The sequence below is a fragment of the Oncorhynchus keta genome, chromosome 14, assembly GCF_023373465.1.
Source record: "Oncorhynchus keta strain PuntledgeMale-10-30-2019 chromosome 14, Oket_V2, whole genome shotgun sequence".
NCBI lineage: Eukaryota > Metazoa > Chordata > Actinopteri > Salmoniformes > Salmonidae > Oncorhynchus > Oncorhynchus keta.
In genome coordinates, this window is record NC_068434.1 from 54076656 (window position 1) to 54095535 (window position 18880).

Consider the following 18880-nt stretch of genomic DNA (forward strand, 5'->3'; position numbering starts at 1 on the left):
CTGCAACACTGCTGGGTTTTTCACGCTCAACAGTTTTGTGTGTATCAAGAATGGTCCACCACCCAAAGGACATCCAGCCAACGGCTGGCCAGTGGTCGAAAACAGGTCATTGATGAAAGAGGACAAATGAGGCAGACACGAATTGTGCAGAGCAACAGACGGACGGACTACAGTTAGTCAACTGACAGTTCAGTACAACATTGGTCCCCAAAGACCCATCAAATAATGCACAACTCGTTGTACCTTGACACGAATTGGGTATGGCAGCCGAAGACCTTGCAGAGTTCCACTTATTTCAGCAAAAAACAAGAAACCGCGGTTGCAGTGGGCTAAGGGACAAAAACACTGGTCCTTCTGTAGCTCAGTTGGTAGAGCATGGCGCTTGTAACGCCAGGGTAGTGGGTTCGATCCCCGGGACCACCCATACGTAGAATGTATGCACACATGACTGTAAGTCGCTTTGGATAAAAGCGTCTGCTAAATGGCATATATTATTATTATTATTATTATTAAAAAAACATTGCCTGGTCTGATGAATCCCGGTTCCTGTTATTTCACGCTGATGGGAGGACGAGGGTATTTGGAAAACCACATGAGTATATGCATCCATCATGCTGCTTTTCAACATTGCAGGCTGGTGGTGGTGGTGTGTTTTCATGGCACACACTGGGTCCCTTGATAAAAGCGGAGCTACGTTTGAATACCACAGGATATCTGAACATCATTGCCAATCAGGTACATTCCTTCATGGCAGCTGTGTATCCATCTGCCCCATGCCACAAGGTTAGGATTGTCAAGGAATGGTTCCACAAACATGACAGTGAATTCAGCTTACTGCAGTGGCCTGCCCAGTCACCAGATCTCAATCCAATTGAGCATCCGTGGGATGAGATGTAACAATCTATTTGGTGTAGAGATACACTACCAGCCAACTTGACATAACTTTGGGAAGCATTAGGCTGCATCCCTGTGGAACACTTTTGACCCCTTATAGAGTCAATGAATTGAGGCTGTTCTGAGGGCAAAAGGAGGTGCAACTCAATATTAGGAAGGTGTTCCTAATGTTTTGTGCACTCGGTGTATATTGTGTGTGAGCGTGTCTTTTTAGCATACCTGATAACATCCAGGCTGACATCGGTGTAGTACAGCTTCCCGTCCACGCTGTCGTAGTCCAGTGAGATGACGTTGTGCAGCTCAGGCACGGGCACATGCACATCTGTGTGGTCATTTGTGTCCAGGGAGATGCGTCGCACGCTGACCCGGTTGGAGAAGAGCAGGTAGGTCTCGGGGGAGTCGTCACATGACCTGGCATCCCCCTTGAGGAGGATGCCGGTGGGACAGGCACAGGAAGTACCGTTGGGGCGGGGCAGACACAGGTGGCTACAGCCCCCGTTCCTTCTACCACACTTATTGAAACCTGGAGGGGGGGAGATGGTGTGTAAGAGAGAGAGAGAAAGAAGCAAACCAAGTCAAACTTTTGTTGCAGGTACAGAAATAGGGGTAGCAGCAGCATATGTATGGGTTTCATTACATTGCCAATACATACAGGCAACTGATTCCATTGAAGGTGAAGTGAGAGAGGGAAGACTAACAATAGATAATACAGGGTATAAAGGGAGGACAGCAAACGTGTAAGTGCCACGCAATTCCAAACACACACCAACCAAACAACCTTCCCAGATCTTTTGCAGTGTGTGATTTTCTAAAATGAAATGATCACAAGTAAGGTCACTCCCATATAATTCTATGGTCATGCCCACTAAGGCCAACTTTGAATGGTTGATGTACCAGGCTTTTATGTGACATGCGCAATAGCCTGGGGACAAGGTTAAACCAATGCGAACCCCTACCCACACCTTCCTCTCTGCTGTTCAGAGGCCAGTGTGCCATTCGTACACTCACCCAGTGGCTTCTCTCTATCCACGGCCTGTATGTCCATGAGCCCGGGCAGGTTGCTGCGCACGGTGATGGTGTTGGCGCCGGTGGTTTTGTCAGCTCGCTGGATGCTGCGGCTCTGCCAGTCGGTCCAGTAGATGTGTGGTCCTAGTAGGGTCAGACCGTACGGGTGCTGAACCGGGGATACCAGGGTATGGCGGTTCAGCCCATTCAGGTCTGCCGCCTCGATGCGCTACGGGAGGGAAAAACTTAGTTAATTCATTGACTCAATAGGCCGGTTTTCCAGACACGGAATAAGCCTAGTCCTGGATTTTAAAAACTTCTTCAATGAAAATTCTCCATTCTTCTTCTCCAATAAGAACACAGAATTGTCATTTCAGTGGCAAAATGCTTTTGCTATGGTGTGTCCTACTTTAAACATGACCCAGCTGTGGAACAAAAGCCTGCACACTCTGTATCTCTCAGGATTGGTTGACCTCTGCTTTAGCTTTTCGGGACAGGGCGACTGACCTCTGTGTGTGCGTCAGCCCACAGTAGCTGTGAGCCGGCACTGTCGATGGCCAGTCCGTTGGGCCAGCCAAGGTTGTTACTGATCAGAACCAAACGGTCTGAGCCATCCATCGCTGACCGCTCCAGCTTAGCATGCTCCCCCCAGTCTGTCCAGTACATATACCTGGAGGAGAGCGAGAGAGAAATGAATGTCACACCGGAAGTCGTTAGTAGACTGACAAAGGAGGGCTAACTATTTCCCAATCTAGGCTGTTTAGAAAGTAAATTCCTTGGGTGTAATTCACGACGGGTCAACTTTTATTGACCTGCAAACAAAAATACCTAAATACCTAAAACACACAGGACCTAACTCTCTCACAGTCTGCATATGATTATTCAGTACATTGATAGTAAAAATTACATTTGAATTTAAAAACAAGTGCAAAATCAGCACTTTGAGCTAAACACACTGCTGTGCACAGTGAACCTGTAAGCCAAACTCTAACTCCTTACCCCATCTCGTGGTAGAGGGCGATGGCTCGCGGGCTGTCCAGGTTCTGCCAGATCAGAACCTTCCTCATGGAGCCGTCCAGGTTGGCCACCTCTATCCGGTTCGTTCCGGTGTCCGTCCAGTAGATCTTGCGACCCACCGCATCCACCGCCAGACCATCAGTGGTCATCAGACCTGGAGAGCGAGAGAAAAAGAGAGGAAGAAGGAAGCAAGGAAAATAAAGAAATAAAGAAAGAGTATAAAGAAATAAAGAAAGAGTGGAAGAAAGGAACGAATGAGATAAAGTTAGGGAGAAGAGAGAGGATTAGAGGAAGTGAGAGAAGGGGATGTAGAAGAATAGAAGTTAAAATATTTCATTGCTACATGTCATTTGTTTTACAATATAGATGAATATTCCTCTGTAATACAGCAGATAGACAAAAAAGACACTAGCCTATCTGTAATATGATTCAGATACTGTATGTTTTGATTTATGAAATAAAGTTGATTGATTATTTCCCTCACCTGTAGCGATGATATCCTCATGAGCTGTCCCATTGATGTTAGCTCTACTCACCTTCTTCAGTGTGCTGTCTGACCAGTACACTTTACCTGCAGGGGGCAGTAGACACACACACACAAGGTTACAAAGACATACGGTTAGTCACTGTTTCACCTCCACATCAGTGGAGGCTCCTCAGAGGAGGAAGGGAAGGATCATCCTCCTCAATGAAGTTCATAAAAATTTAAATAGTTATCCATTATAGATAAAAGTATACTAACTATATTTACGTCACCAGTGACGTGAATATAGTAAGTATAGTTTTTAATTAATAGTTCTAAAAATAATTTAAAACACAATGCAATGAAGGTCTACAGTCGCCTCAGAAGTACTCTCTGGGGTAGTACCATGGTTTAGCCGGAGGACAGATACAGTAGATTCCGTCCTCCTCTGGGAACACGGACCTCAATTCAAAATCTAGGAGGCTCATGGTTCTCACGCCCATCAACCTATCAGAGCTCTTTCAGCAAGAACTGACATGTTATCCACCCAATCAAAGGATAAGAGAACAAATACATTTCTTCATAAATTATATTATACAACGAGCAAAGTGATCATGCTGTTTGTATCTGGCTGCTATGAAAGTGAACTGTGTGTGCGTGCAGGTGATCAGGGGTGTATTTTATTCTGCCGATTCTGTTGAAAAAGGTTTTTAAACAGAAGCAAACAGAACAAAACGGGGATCAACATACCTGAACTTGTCCAATAGAAACTCTTATTTGCAACTGTTTTACAAATGATTACACCCTAGATCAGCTAGATGTAGGGAAGAGTGTGCAAGGCAGTATTGAATCAGTCATTCACTGTCTGTCACCTTGATTACTAAAACATTTATCTCAACCTATGTGTGGTAAACTTTCATTCATAGGATACATTGTAGCAACCTCATGATGGCGATTGGTAAGATTTTTGTATCATGTACTAGCCTAAACCTATTGATGTTAAATTGAGCTGGATGAATGAAATGTGAATGACAGTCATCCAATACACTGTAATAGAAATAAGGCCATGCTCAATGAAAAAATGTTTTGCTCCCTCATCTTAAATGGCACTGACCACTACTGGTGCACATTCAGATCACAATTAAAAAATGACACTTTTTTGTCAAAGGACACTGATGATGAAGCCTTTTCGGGCGAAACGTCTGGTCTGAAAGATTGAATACATTTTTATTTATATTTACTGCAAAACCTAAGTGCAGACCTTCCTAATTTTCCTGTTCATACCACAGAGATTACAGAAAACACACATACACACCCTCTTTAGGGTCCACTCCAATGGCGATGGTGTTTTTCATGGATCTGTTGACAGCCAGCACCACATCAGCAAAGTAGGGGATGTCCAGAGAGACCATCCTGATATCAGTCCGCCGTGCAAAGATCAGGAAACTACTCATCCCTACAACCAAGACACAACACTGTCAGTATGGAGAGTACAGGTGATGGAATAAAACCACCTTATATTTTGGATTATGATGAGGTTATACAGTTGAACTAAGCTTATGAGGCATTTGTAAGTGATATTCTTTAAGAATCAACGGGCTGTAAATACTGTATCGCAGCTTGGGCCTTGACGGTGAAGGTAGTAATTAAAGGGATGTCAACAGTAACGTTTTCAAGATAGAGCACTTACAGTACAAAGAAAAGAGTGTGACGATAATGCAAAACACATTATTATCACAGTAAGATTTTTACTGAAAGTGCTCCATCTTGAAAACTTTACTGCTGACATGCACACTTGTTGGGACCATATCAACAGCGTACTAATGAACAAAATACTAAACTATGTTTTTTTTCTCTCCTTTAAATCAAGATGAGACCATTTTTTATTTTTTATTCATCAAACATTGTTATCAATCTACTTGTGGTATCTTGGAAGACATCAATATCTCTGTGGTTAATTGTGTTAAGGTGATGAGATACATGGTATAGTGTTGCTTTTGTTCTTTTAAACCTTTATTTTACCAAGTAGTCATACTGAGACCAAGGTCTCTTTTAAAGAGCCCTGAATTTCAGAAAATACAAAATGCAAAAGAAACAGAACAAGGTCATAAAACGTGAACAAATTCATCAGTAATAAGGTCCTCAATCAGGTGTCTAAATTGCCCCAGAGGCAATTTAGAAAAAACCTTAGAAAACATTTAGAAAACATCCAATGTACCATGGGTTGTTGTACAATGGGTGCTAGTAGTATAATAATATTATATTGTTGCTATGCTACCGTGTGTGCAGGTCTTTCCGTCCAGCTGAAGGTTGATGCCAGTAGGACAGGTACAGCTGGAGCCTTTTGTGGGTGGAGCCAACAGACACAGGTGACTGCAGCCCCCATTATTCACCGCACAAGGTGTCCGCACTAGAGAGTGAGGGACAGAGGGGGGAGAGAGCGCAATATATAATTATTCAACATAAAAACGTAAGATGATAGTATATGTTGCCCACTCACAAACTATTGCAACAATGACATATGTGTCTCACTCATTTAACAGTTGAGAGTTTAAAAAGGATCTCAAACACAATTTAACCATGCGCTCTGGACTAGAGCCTCCATGGCCATGGGTTCTGTGCAGCAGGTTGAACGTTTGACATCCATACTTATCAGTGCTGCTTCAGCCTGGTATGAGCCCCAGGTGCTTTTTGCCCTCTGAACCACATATCTAGGATCAGTTTACCTGGCCTCTAATCTTGCTAGCGACAGAGGTGGGTGGGGGTCTAGTATCTTGTCACAAAATACTCAGAGGGCCAACAGGGCGCGCACACGCACACGCACACACACACACACACACACACACACACACACACACACACACACACACACACACACACACACACACACACACACACACACACACCGGTGGTGCGGTAGCGGTGGAACATGTGAATATCCATGAGGTTCTCCAGGTTCTCGGCGAGTGTCTGTCGTCCCAGGCCAGTCATTTTGTTGGCACACTGGATGCTCTTTGACTGCCAGTCTGTCCAATAGAGCTTCTCCTCATGCAGAGTCAGCCCAAAGGGGTGGGGCAACTGACTGCCAATCAACACCTGGACACCAATGGAAGGGAGGGGGGAATAAAAATATTAGTCAGTCTTCTGATTCACAGAGTAAAAACTCTCACTTGATTAAATACCGATCCAACATACAAAAATAGTTTGAAAATAAGCTAAAACTTGTAAAGACTATCCCTTCAAGACCACCTCACCTGTCTGTCTGAGCCATCAAAGTTGCCAAACTCGATGGTCTTCATCCCGGCGTCGGCCCAGTACAGGCGCTGTGTTTGGTAGTCAATTGCCAGTCCGTTAGGCCATGTCAGGTTGGAAGAGATGATGACGATACGGCTGGATGCGTCCATCCCTGCCTGCTCTATCTTAGGACTCACACCCCAGTCTGTCCAGTACATATATCTATAGTACTCAGGGAAAATCATGTATCAGTAAACTGTACATGTATGTGGTATGCACAATTCATCTGTATACTGTATGTTCAGATTAGTTGTCAGTGGTAAACAACAAAGTCCATGCAGCGCTAACTTTTTGGGAGGACTCTATTGAACTGCTGGAAAAAAAAGGTGTGTTTACATGCTACTCTGCAAACTACTGTCAGAGGTGTCATTGGATATCTGACGCCTGATATTGACCCTTGACTTCTGACTCACCCTCCAATTGGGTCAACCACGATGTCCCTGGGTCGGTCAAGATTCTCCCAGATCAGAACAGTACGCATGCTCCCGTCTGCATTAGATACCTCGATACGATCTGTACCTGATCTCACACACGCACAAACGCAACACACACACACACACACACACACACACACACACACACACACACACACACACACACACACACACACACACACACACACACACACACACACACACAATTAATTATTGTTTGTACAACAAATTACTCAATAAAGACTAGTCAAAAAAGACTTCCTGGTAGTCTATAGCTGACATGATACACTGTGGTACAAGCTTCAGTTTGTACCACTACCCACTACCCTATAGTAATTTAAATCTAGAACACGTGTACAGTTAAGGTTTCTTACCTGCATCGGTCCAGTAAAGTTTGTTGGTCACCCAGTCAATAGCCAGACCGGCTGGACTTTCCAGACTGGTGTCCACCACCACCTGACACACACAATAACAACTCATTTCAATACAATACAGTAACTTAATTGAAATACTCCGCCATAGCAAAAGAAGGTCAAATAGCTGTAAAATGAACTGTGATACCAGACTCTCATCAATAGGTGGCGACATTTGGTTAAAAGTAAAGTGCAAGGGACCTTACATTTACATTACATTTAAGTCATTTAGCATCAATACTCTGATCTCATCAGCTAAAATGATTCCCCCAAACAATTGTATCTTACCAAGGATTAGACCAAACATCCAACACTATAACACTAAACTGTTTTCTTCTCTATTACTAGCTATTTTATTTGTAATGATCTTGATGGGTGGTTGTCTCACTTACTTTAGTTGAATACACCTTCCATTGTACAGTAAGTGGCTCTGGATAGGAGCATCTGCTAAATTACTACCTAATATGGGAAATAATATTGGGAAGAACTGACCTCCTGCCTTGAGCCGTCCCATTGGGCCCGGTTGATGGAGTCTGTGGTGACGTCCGTCCAATAGATGAAGCCCTCCTCGGCATGCCAGTCCAGTGCCACGGCGTTGCGTACGTCGGCCAGCGGGATGACATCATCCGACATGTCCTCGGTGTCGAAGCTGATTCGTCGGATGTCCGTCCTTCGGGCAAAAAGCAGGAACTTGTCAAGACCTGATCAAAGACCAAAGGTCTTCTGTCAGTGCTCTAGGTTTACCAACAGAGTCATCACAACACACCAACATACACCAAGGCTCTGTTCCAATTATCCACACTAGCGTACCCCTTAGGATTAAGCAATGAATTGGGCATTCTAGTGTGAACAATTGGAACCTACCTAAACTAACACATGCTATTAAAGGGCAATTCTGCCACCTTTCAACCTCATATTCGTTACCTCCAGCACCAAACCAGTGTCTACATATGTGAAAACAGCTAGATAAGAAGCTAGATAAGAAGAAAGGACCTAAAATATAAAAATAAATGCTACTCTGTGACTTCACAGGGTAGGATTAAAAGTAAGAAAAACGAGCTTCTCGCAATGTTTTAACTAATTATTTTATATAAAACGCAAAAATATGCCGTTTTCACATATGTAGACACTGGTATTGTGCTGGGGATAATGAAAATTAGGTTTAAAAGTGGTGGAGTTGCCCTTTAACATCAGCTAACTGGACTGATAATGTACTTAGCAAACATTGAGTTTATATTTAGAATGAAGCAATACCTAAATGAACACAAAAATATTTACAACTCTAAATAATCACATTGAAATGTCAACAAATATTCTAGCATTCTACCTAGAGTGTGGTTATGTAGGCAAGTAAGTATACTCACTCAGGGCACAGTTATGCTGGTCCACTTTCTTGAAGCCCGTGGGGCAGTCGCAGGTATAGGTCTTGTTGCCAGGGAGACAGAGGTGGCTGCAGCCCCCGTTGTTGGTCCCACATCGGTTACGCCCACCTGGAGAAGAGGGGGAGAGGTTAGAAGCACTCTGAGTGAGTGTGCAGGTGTGTTACTGACTAACAGAGTGCACCTGTGGGTGGTGTGTGTGTGTGTTTGTATGCGTGTGTGAGTGCGTTTGTATGTGCACAAAGAAGCATGTGTGTGTATTAGATTGGATGTGCGTTCATGCATGCGTATCAGTGTGTGTTTGTGTCTGACTGACCTGCGGGCTGTCTCTGCGGGTGCAGTGTGTGTATATCCATTGGGAAGTGCAGCTTGTTTCTGATGATCTCCTGGTTCTTGCCTGTGAACTTGTTGGCACTGTTGATGCTCTTGGTGTGCCAGTCTGTCCAGTAAAGGCTATCCTCAAATACCGTGATGGCAAATGGATGGGGCAAGCCTGGATGGAGAGAGTTAGACAGAGAGAGAAAGACAGAGAGAGAAATAGACAAATATACATATTTAAAGAAGCATATGTTGTCCTTATTACTGAAACACAAGAATAGCATTGGAACATTCTCATTGACCCTTTAAAGGAATTAGACCAAGTGGTATAGAATGAGGGGGGGTTACATGATTTCAAACAACAAGCACCCATTGGAGCAGCAACAAAATCAACACACAGCCACACACAAATCTCTAAAAAGTTCCTCCACAAACTAAAACAAAACACCAAATAAAACCAATCTGGAGTAAAGGAACAATTATCCTCAAAGCAAAATAGCACAAAGTTGGACAAGATCTGCTTCCTCACGCCATCAAATGAGAACGAGTTAATGTTGTTGTCTTTTCATTTGTGTCCCCTATTGTATTCAGCCTTAATCAGAGCTGGTTGGAGTTAGCCTGTTTCTTATTAGCCACTCGCTAATGACATAAGCTTTGGGAGTTAAATGCTAGCTCTATAGATTTCTTCTGAGAAGAAGTCCCTGTTTGACTACTTGAAGAAAGGAGGGAGGGATTGATCAAAGAAAGGAAGGAAGGGAACAATGATTTGGTCGTTTAAATAGGGCCACAGTCTTGGTGGAGAACATATGTGGAACACTTCCATACCATTGTCCCTCTATTCAATCATTAGCCCAGCTGAAGTGGCCCTATTGGCCAGATTGCCTACATTTTTGGCGAAGCACAGAGAACCTCAGAGAGTGCTGAATACGCTCAACTGATGGATGGAAAGAACATCGTTTTCACCTTGTTTATTTCTGTTGGTGGTGCACAGTTTGTGGTGAGCTTGCTGCCATAAAGGTCTTACACAGGTCTAGTATTTTATACCAGTGTTTTACAGTGTGGTGTAAATGAAGAGGGGTGAAAGACCAAACCTGGGGAGAGAGGAGAAGATATTACCTAACTCTTAATGCAAACGAATACTCAGATACATACTTAAAGTATCATACCCCTCAGAAAAAAACTAAAAAACATTAGCTTCAGGGAAAGATTGGTCTTTTTCACTCTCTCTCTCTCCTGTTTCTCCATCTGTCTATCTTTTTCTTTAGGTCTCCAGGTGTGTGTAAGATGATACTTGGTGTGTGTGTTACTGATGTTATCTTCAAGGAGACACATGGTTAGACATGAGTGTGAAGGGGAGTCCGAGTTGGGTTGACACTCTCCTCTCTCTTTCAAGGGCAGATAGCAGGAACACTGGTGGTATGTGGGTCTACTCTCTCTTTTCTGTCTCTGGTCTAAGGGATAGCTGGGCCAGCAGCTGTAAGGCAACAGGGAATCTTCCATAGGGGTCTACCCACCCACATGTAACCTCTCCCCTCTCTGTCCCCACTCTTCTCCTTATCTCCCTCACTCGCTCTATTGTGTCCTTCCCCTACCTACTTTTCACCCCCCCTCCAAAAAAGCCCACATTTCTATCCCTCTCTGTCCCCACAACATCCCTCGCTATACCCCCCTCTCCTATTGTCTCCTTTACTGCCCACCCCCACCTCGCCCCCAAAGGTGCACAGGTGTGCTCAGAGGATAAGGGTGTCACCCACATCACTCACTAGATACCATGACAAAGAACTGGTATGTCTCCAAATGTTCTCAAACGACCACACACACAGAGATGCGCACATGCACATAAAAAAGGCATGCATGCGTTCACACACACACACACACACAGGCACACACACATAGGCACACACACACACACAGGCATACACACACACAGGCATACACACACACAGGCATACACACACAGGCACGCGTCCCATTTGTTCTGCCTGTTGTCTGAGCAAACAGAGGGCCTAGTGGAGGTACAGGGCCAATTACAGGTTTTTATCCCGAGAGCACACATCAATAAAGGCTGCTCACACAGGGCTGGACGGGTACCCTCTACACCCCTGTCCTCCTCCTCCTATCACCCCTAACGCACCCCTCCTCCTCTAATCAAACACTCACACAGGGCAGTGGGTAACCCTCCCTTTCCTCTCCTAAAAGACATTCCTTCTATTCTCCCCCCACTAATGCCACTTCTTCTTGTTTTTAGCTGATAGGAGTTGAACCAGTTGTGGTTGTTCGCGGTAATAGCCCATCCATGACAAGGATCGCTGAGTTGTGCGTTCCGTGATGCCGTTCTGCACACCACTGTTGTACTGCACCATTCTTTGTCAGTTTGTGGCTTGCCTGTTAGCTTGCACGATTATTGCCATTGTCCTGTGACCTCTCTCATCACAAGCTGTTTGACGGAGGTTTTTTGTTTGTTGCACCATTCTCAGTAAACTCTAGACACTGTCGAGCGTGAAATGCCCAGGAGGGCGTTTGTTTCTGAGATAACTGGATCCAGCGCACCTTGCACCGAAGATCATACCATGCTCAAAGTTGCTTAGGCCACTCATTTTTCCTATTCTAACGTGTTAAATAATTAAGACAGACAAATGACTCAAGAGGGAGCCAGAGATCAAGATAGACTAACCAGAAGAAAAAAACCTGTTCCCGACTCTCCTCCTTCAGCTACTGCTGGCCTTTGCAGATTCTACCATTAAGCTCCTGAAGTTGCCGGTAATAGGCTACACCAGGGGTCGGTAACCTTTTCCATTTGGAGCGCCAAGTTATATTACCATTTCGAACCGATCTGCGTGCCAGTTACGATTTTCAAATGCACATGTTCATGGAACAGTTTCATTTAATTTATAATAAAGTCTTCGTATCTCAAAATCATTATCATGTGTTTGATCAAAATTCTAAAAGTAAATTCTATTGCCATTGCCAACTCTGTAAAAATATCCTACATAAAGCCAAAAAATAAAAACATTGCAGCCTGCAGGTAGAAAACATCCTGTATAAATCCCATATTGGCTATGCATTGTATCAACTATCAACTTTGTCTGGACTGAAGCTTGCACTAAAAAACTCTTCTGGGCCCTCCAAGTTTTCTGCGCCAGTGAGCTCCGGACAGACACAGCTGTAGGCTATTTGCGCAACGGATAAGTAATCAAATCACATTTGATTTGTCACATGCGCCGAATACAACAGGTGTTACCGAGTCAATGTGCGAAGGGTAGAGGTTAGTCGAGGTAATTTGTAAAGTGACTATGCATAGATAACAATCAGCGAGCAGCTGTGTTAATAGTCCGGGTGACCATTTGATTAACTGTTCAGCAATATTATGGCTTGGGGGTAGAAGCTGTAGACAAGGAGCCTTTTGGTCCTAGACTTGGCACTCGGTACTGCTTGCTGTGTGGTAGCAGTGAGAATAGTCTATGACTTGGGTGACTGTAGTCTTTGACAATTTTTTGGCCCTTTCTCTGACACCGCCTAGTATATAGGTCCTGGATGTCAAGAAGCTTGGCCCCAGTGATGTACTGGGCAGTATGCACTACCCTCTATAGTGCCTTACGGTCAGATGCAGAGCAGTGGCCATACCAGGGAGTGATGCAACTGGTCAGGATGCTCTCGATGGTGCAGCTGTAGAAATTTTTGAGGATCTGGAGGCCCATGCCAAATCTTTTCAGTCTCTTGTTGTCGTGCCCTCTTCACAACTGTCTTGGTGTGTTTGGACCATGACAGTTTGTTGGTGATGTGGACACCAAGAAACTTGAAACTCTCAACCCTCTCCACTACAGCCCTGTCGATGTTAATGGTGGCCTGTTAGCACCTCTTTTTTTTATAGTCCACGATCAGCTCCTTTGTCTTGCTCACATTGAGGGAGTTGTTGTTGTCTCTTATCTCCACCCTATAGGCTGTCTCATCGTTGTCGGTGATCAGGCCTACCGCTGTTGTGTCGTCAGCAAACTTAATGATGCTGTTGGAGTTGTGATTGGCCACGTAGTCGTGGGTGAATAGGGAGTACAGGAGGGGACTAAGCACGCACCCCTGAGAGGCCCCAGTGTTGAGGATCAGCGTAGCAGATGTGTTGTTGCCTACCCTTACCACCTGTGTTGAGGCCTGTCAGGAAGTCCTGGATCCAGTTGCAGAGGGAGGTGTTTAGTCACAGGGTCCTTAGTTTAGAGATGAGCTTTGTGGTAGGCCTATTTTATGACATTTCCACCGGATCAGAGCACAACATTTTTTCCCCCTTTCACAACAAGTAGAGAATGGAGTGGTTATCGAAAGAGAGCTTGAAATATTTTTTAAATAGGCTACGTTGACGAACTATTGTAATTCCTAATGGATATAAAAACTGACTTTGTTTACTTGCTGTTTGAGGTGAAGAAAAAAAATACTTTGAGAAGATCCACAGTGGTGGTGAGTTAAGACAATCAGAAATACTATCAGATCCCCAAATGGGCACATTTATAGGACTACATTTGTAGTCTAGTCTATGCATAATCAGGAGTGCGTCCTTACTCAACATTGACCGGAGCCTTACAAATAAAATGCAATGAATAAATTGACAACTCGGAAATTAAATAAACCAAAACTTGTTCCTCACAAGTGTAGCCTAGGTTTTGCAGTCCGCAAACGTGTCCACTCCGACAATGAGAATGGTAAAAGTGGTAAAATATTGAATGCATTATTAACAGAAATGACCTTAACCAAACAAACATTGTAGATTAGAAAGTATGGGAATTAACGGTAAATGTACTACTGGTGTGCCATCATGATTAGCCCACTGAGACATGCAAAATTCAGACAGGTGACTCGTGTGCCATCAGAAATATATATATATATTTGCTACTGCTTGACTAAAAAAATCTTGGTCGACAAAAAGCCTATCGACAGTCATGCCTGCATACATATTTTGTATGGATGACCCCAGCGAGAATCTAACCTACAGTCCTTTGCGTTGCTAACTAAGCCATACAGGACCAGGTTGTGACAACAAGCAAACATACCCATCTATCGCCTCTGTTTTTAGATGGACACTGAGGAGGACCTCCACTCCAGTCTCCCTTTGTTACGACCGTGTGCTCTTCTACACCGCTTCAAGACTGTTTGATTTGCCTCTGCAGAGCTGGAATTCTCTCTGCCCAGTTGGAATACCAAGTGGAATTGTGGCTGTGGTGAAGCCAATGGCTATGTCCCAAATCACGTCCTATTCCCTACATTGTCCACTACTTTTGACCAGATTCCTATTTGGGGAATTAGGGTGCCCTACATAGGGAATATGGTGCCATTTGGGACAAAGCTCATGGCTCCCGCTCTCCCCATAAACAGAGGGTAGCTCAGCTTTGATTTCCAGATCGGGTGAGCCAGCAACGCTAGGCCCAATCAGCAGGCCGGGGGGAGGGTGAAGTGTGTCGGGAGTGGTGATGATCCACCAAACACTGATCTGCACTTGTCATAATGTCTCCCACGGTCTTTCACACACACACGCACACGCACACGCACACACACACACACACACACACACACACACACACACACACACACACACACACACACACACACACCCTTGGTTCCTAGTCACAATATTTATGCATTCATTGCTGTGTGGATGTGAGTGTGCTGTTTTTTTTTGTACAATTTAATGGAAATTATTGATTAATTCCACAAGGTATGACAGAGGAGCACTAGTTTTCCTCAACTATATCATTGCTGTTTGAACTGTCTGATTGCTAATTTATTTTTGTATTTATTTATTTCCACCAAAGAAAACAAGTGATTGACAACAATACAGATTTTTTAAATGTTTTTTAAATAATGTGTGAGCAGGTGTGGTTGGAAGCCCAAGGGCTTATATGAAAACCACACCACAAAAAAAACTATATACAATACATAAGTAAAAAAAATAAGGTTTGTTAAAACTATTTATAAATGTATAAATTAATTGATCAGTAATCATGAAAATAAAAATATATATATTTGTTTTGTTTAAATGTGCGTGTGTATGAGAGTGTGTGTGTGACTAAGTAATTTGGTTCATCAGTCTTTACTTGAAGTTAGCTATTGAGGGATGATGATGTTTTGGCAATGTAAAGATAAGAATCCCAGAGTATGGTACCTCTATATCTGATAAAGAATTGACTGTGAGGTGTGGCAGTGGGGAGGGTGAAGGTTATTGCAGTGTCTTGCATTATATAGATGGATTTCAGAATTAACCTGGAAGAATCCATTGAAGGCTTAAGGTAAACTGTCTGGGAGGTATGACTATTTGTAGAAAAAAAGTGCATAATTGGTGTACATTAATGTTGTAAATAGACAAGATATAGAGTATATTAACAAAGGTGCAGAGGAGTAATTTGTGTAGGTAGGAGCAATGTTCCCTCTAAGCTGCGTGTGTGCGTGGGCGCAGAAGAAATATGAGCCTGCGCAGAGAAGCACGAGATTCAACTTCACTTCAACTTCGCTCTACTGTGGGAATTGTTATCGAATCTATGCAATATTAGCCACTTTCAATGTAATATACAGAAATAAAACGATCTACACAAGATTTTGTATACAAAACTAACTGTACAAGAGATTTTCTTGTAGGCAGAGTGCATTGGAGTAGGATTCTACTGCATTGACAGGCAAGACTCGGGCCCATACTCTACACAGACCAGTGTGCCATAACCAATCAGAGCTGCAGTAGGGCTATATGCAAATAACCATATGTATATGGATCTATGCAATTCACTTTGAACTGGACTGTGTTTAGGCTACAGTATGAGTAGATGCGCTTGTTTTGAGATCAGTGAGAGCTAGCTGCATGTAGCCACATGTTCACATTTGTTCATATTCTTTGCAAGTGAGTGAGTTATTACCCCAGTTATAGCTAATTTCTAGTCAACAATTTGGGAGTGGTTGCTTCCAACAAGAGCACAAAATGTGTGCATTTTTATGCCATCTAGTCAGGTAAAGAGCATTTTTATGTCTTAAAGGGGAAGTGTTGTATTTCGAGAAGGTCTTAAATGAGATAAGTACCCAATAGGCAGAACGTAGCATAATTTGTCTGATTCTTTGTAATAATGGTATGGGAATAAAAATGAATTTTATTTTGTAGAGTGGTTTCTTCCATCAAACATTTTCAGTCCCCTTCTTGTCTGAAGGACAAGTGGATAAGCAGGTTAATGTCAAGCCCTGCATGTTTTTTTTTTCTCCAAAAGTCTCATGGAATGTAGGCATTGAACACAACACATTGGATGCTACTGTAGGCTGAATGATAGAACAGCTATTTCCATGTTAAAATGTTATGGGGTGCATTTTTCTCCATAGTTTTTTAAGGTAGGCCATTCAGGTAGGCCTACATTATGATCAAATAGCCACAGTAGCCTACTTGACTACTTAAAACTGTAACTTAAAGTGGGCACAACCTCAGTGTTCACACTAAGCGTGTGCAGGGCGTGGCACAACATTTTCACAACTTTCAAATGTGCGCTCAGTGCGGAAACAAATTTGAGGGAACATTGGGTAGGAGGCATATGTACTTGCCCAGACAATATTACATAAATAAGATATGGGTAAATTAATCTATTGTATGAAGTTAGGAAGCAAGCCTGAAGAACCAAATCACTAATCTTTCTGATGATACCAACAGATTTTATTACTTTGGATCAGACAAATTGAATATGATCTTTCCAGGATAACTTTCATCAATTAGAACTCAGAGGAATTTAGTGGATGTGACTGGTTCCATTTAATTCACACACATTTGTTTGTTTTACGAAATGTATTATTCTTACTAGTGAATACAATAAAGTTGGGATTTCTTTTTACATTTAAAGATAATTTGTTTATCTGGAACCATTCAGTGAATATGACATTATTAATTAGTGAGATAAAATGATTGTGTGATAAAATCAAATTGGTATAATCAGCAAAGAAAATGGGAAGTACAGTATAAAACACAGCAGCAAGGTCATTGACATAGATTAGAAATAACAGGTCTAATTATTCAACCATGTGGCACGGCACGCCACAGGATATCATGGCCCTGGTAGATGCAAAGCTCAATGCATAACCAAATTGTTCTCTATCATAAACTTAACTATATAGCCAATTACATGTATAATCATGAAAACCGTATTAATGCAATTTAGAAAGTAATATTTCATGATCAACCGTGTCAAACACTTTGGATACATTTTTAAAAAATGCAGAGAGCGTATTCATTGTTGTTCAGGGCTGTAAAGATTTTATCCACAATGATGACGATTTATGTTTTTTAGTTCAGTTATTATTCATAATTGTCAGTTACACAATTATATTATTATTGTGCCTGCCCTACTCCGCTATACTTTCTCTTTTCTGTACCAGCTGCTAAGGCCACTTTCTATCACTATCAATTTCAAGCTTCTGCCTCCAACCCAGGGAAACACTTCTCCAACCTCCATAACCCTCTTTGCAAACAACTTTGAAAACAAAAGGCTGACGACGTCCACTACTCATTCATGAGCCCAAGGATCCCACTCACACAGAACTACCTTAGGCCTTGACCTCTTTCTTGCCTCTCTCCGGATGAAATCCTGCGACTAATGATATGTGGCCGCCCAACAACCTACCCACTTGACCCAATCCCCTCCTCCCTTCTCCAGACTATCTCTGGAGATATTTTCCCATTCACCACTTCTCTCAACTCTCACTTCTGGTTTCCTCTGCAGGCATCCTGCTCAGCTCCAAGTTTCTCACTTCTGGTTTCCGCAACTCAGCTCGCCCTCTCCTCTTTTCTCTATACACCAAGTCACTTGGCTTACTCATATCCTCACATCTCTCCTATTATTGTTATGCGGATGACAACTCAAATACTCTTCCCTTACCCCCCTTCTGACATCCAGGAGGCGACACGCATCTATGCGTGCCTGGCAGATATCTCAGCTTGGACGTTGGTACCTGTATTATTTTTTATTTTAGTTTATTAGGTAAATATTTTCTTAATTCTTTCTTGAACTGGTTACAGGGCTTGTAAGTAAGCATTTCACGGTAAGGTCTACACCTGTTTTATTCAGTGCATTTTACAAATAAAGTTTGATTGGATTTGTGAGTGGGTGTGTGTATGAATGGTGGGTAACAACCCAATTGCACATTAGATGACGCTTTGGCAGTATGGATGAGCCTAGTATGTTGATATTTATTGCTTACTGCATATGTTTTTACTAAACAATATATGATTAGTTCACAGTATACACTTTTATTAAGCTGTAGGCAAGAACAATTTCGAACTTGGCCTGTGTGTGTGTGTGTGTGTGTCTGTGTTTGGTTCCCTGGTGTCCTTACCTTGGCTGATGACGGCCTTACGGTTCCGTCCGTCAAGGTCAGCTCTTTCGATGACGTGATGCTTGGCGTCCACCCAGTACATACGGTGCCCGGCGTAGTCGATGGTCAGCCCGTTGGGCCAGAACAAGTGGGTGTCGGCGATGACGCGGCGGTTGGAGCCGTCCATGTTGGCATACTCGATACGAGGAGTGTTACCCCAGTCCGTCCAGTAGATCTTACTGATGGGGTGGAAAAAAGTCAGGGAAACTTAGGGTTAGGTTGTCATTGTCCAACAAAAATATAGGTCACAAATCATAGGACAAACACCATTCAGACCTGGGATCAAAT

The 18880-nt window shown here is 43.0% G+C and overlaps 1 protein-coding gene across 5 annotated transcripts in view; it reads right to left on the reverse strand.

The window, feature by feature from the left end:
• Positions 1-18880, reverse strand: part of LOC118393626 (low-density lipoprotein receptor-related protein 4) — a 214855-nt gene that overhangs the window by 32476 nt on the left and 163499 nt on the right. For all 5 annotated transcript variants that reach the window (XR_004827577.2, XM_035786476.2, XM_035786477.2 and 2 more), the window contains exons 14-28: positions 18554-18771; positions 9216-9392; positions 8885-9010; positions 8013-8221; positions 7482-7563; positions 7087-7192; positions 6634-6835; positions 6286-6475; positions 5658-5789; positions 4695-4835; positions 3401-3487; positions 2899-3070; positions 2407-2569; positions 1903-2128; positions 1114-1417 (exon numbers count right to left, since the gene is read on the reverse strand). Coding sequence is in view for 4 of the 5 variants with exons in the window: in XM_035786476.2 (XP_035642369.1) it covers positions 1114-1417; positions 1903-2128; positions 2407-2569; positions 2899-3070; positions 3401-3487; positions 4695-4835; positions 5658-5789; positions 6286-6475; positions 6634-6835; positions 7087-7192; positions 7482-7563; positions 8013-8221; positions 8885-9010; positions 9216-9392; positions 18554-18771 (2535 nt within the window). In the remaining variant the exon portion in view is untranslated. The remainder of the gene's footprint in view (positions 1-1113; positions 1418-1902; positions 2129-2406; positions 2570-2898; positions 3071-3400; positions 3488-4694; positions 4836-5657; positions 5790-6285; positions 6476-6633; positions 6836-7086; positions 7193-7481; positions 7564-8012; positions 8222-8884; positions 9011-9215; positions 9393-18553; positions 18772-18880) is intronic.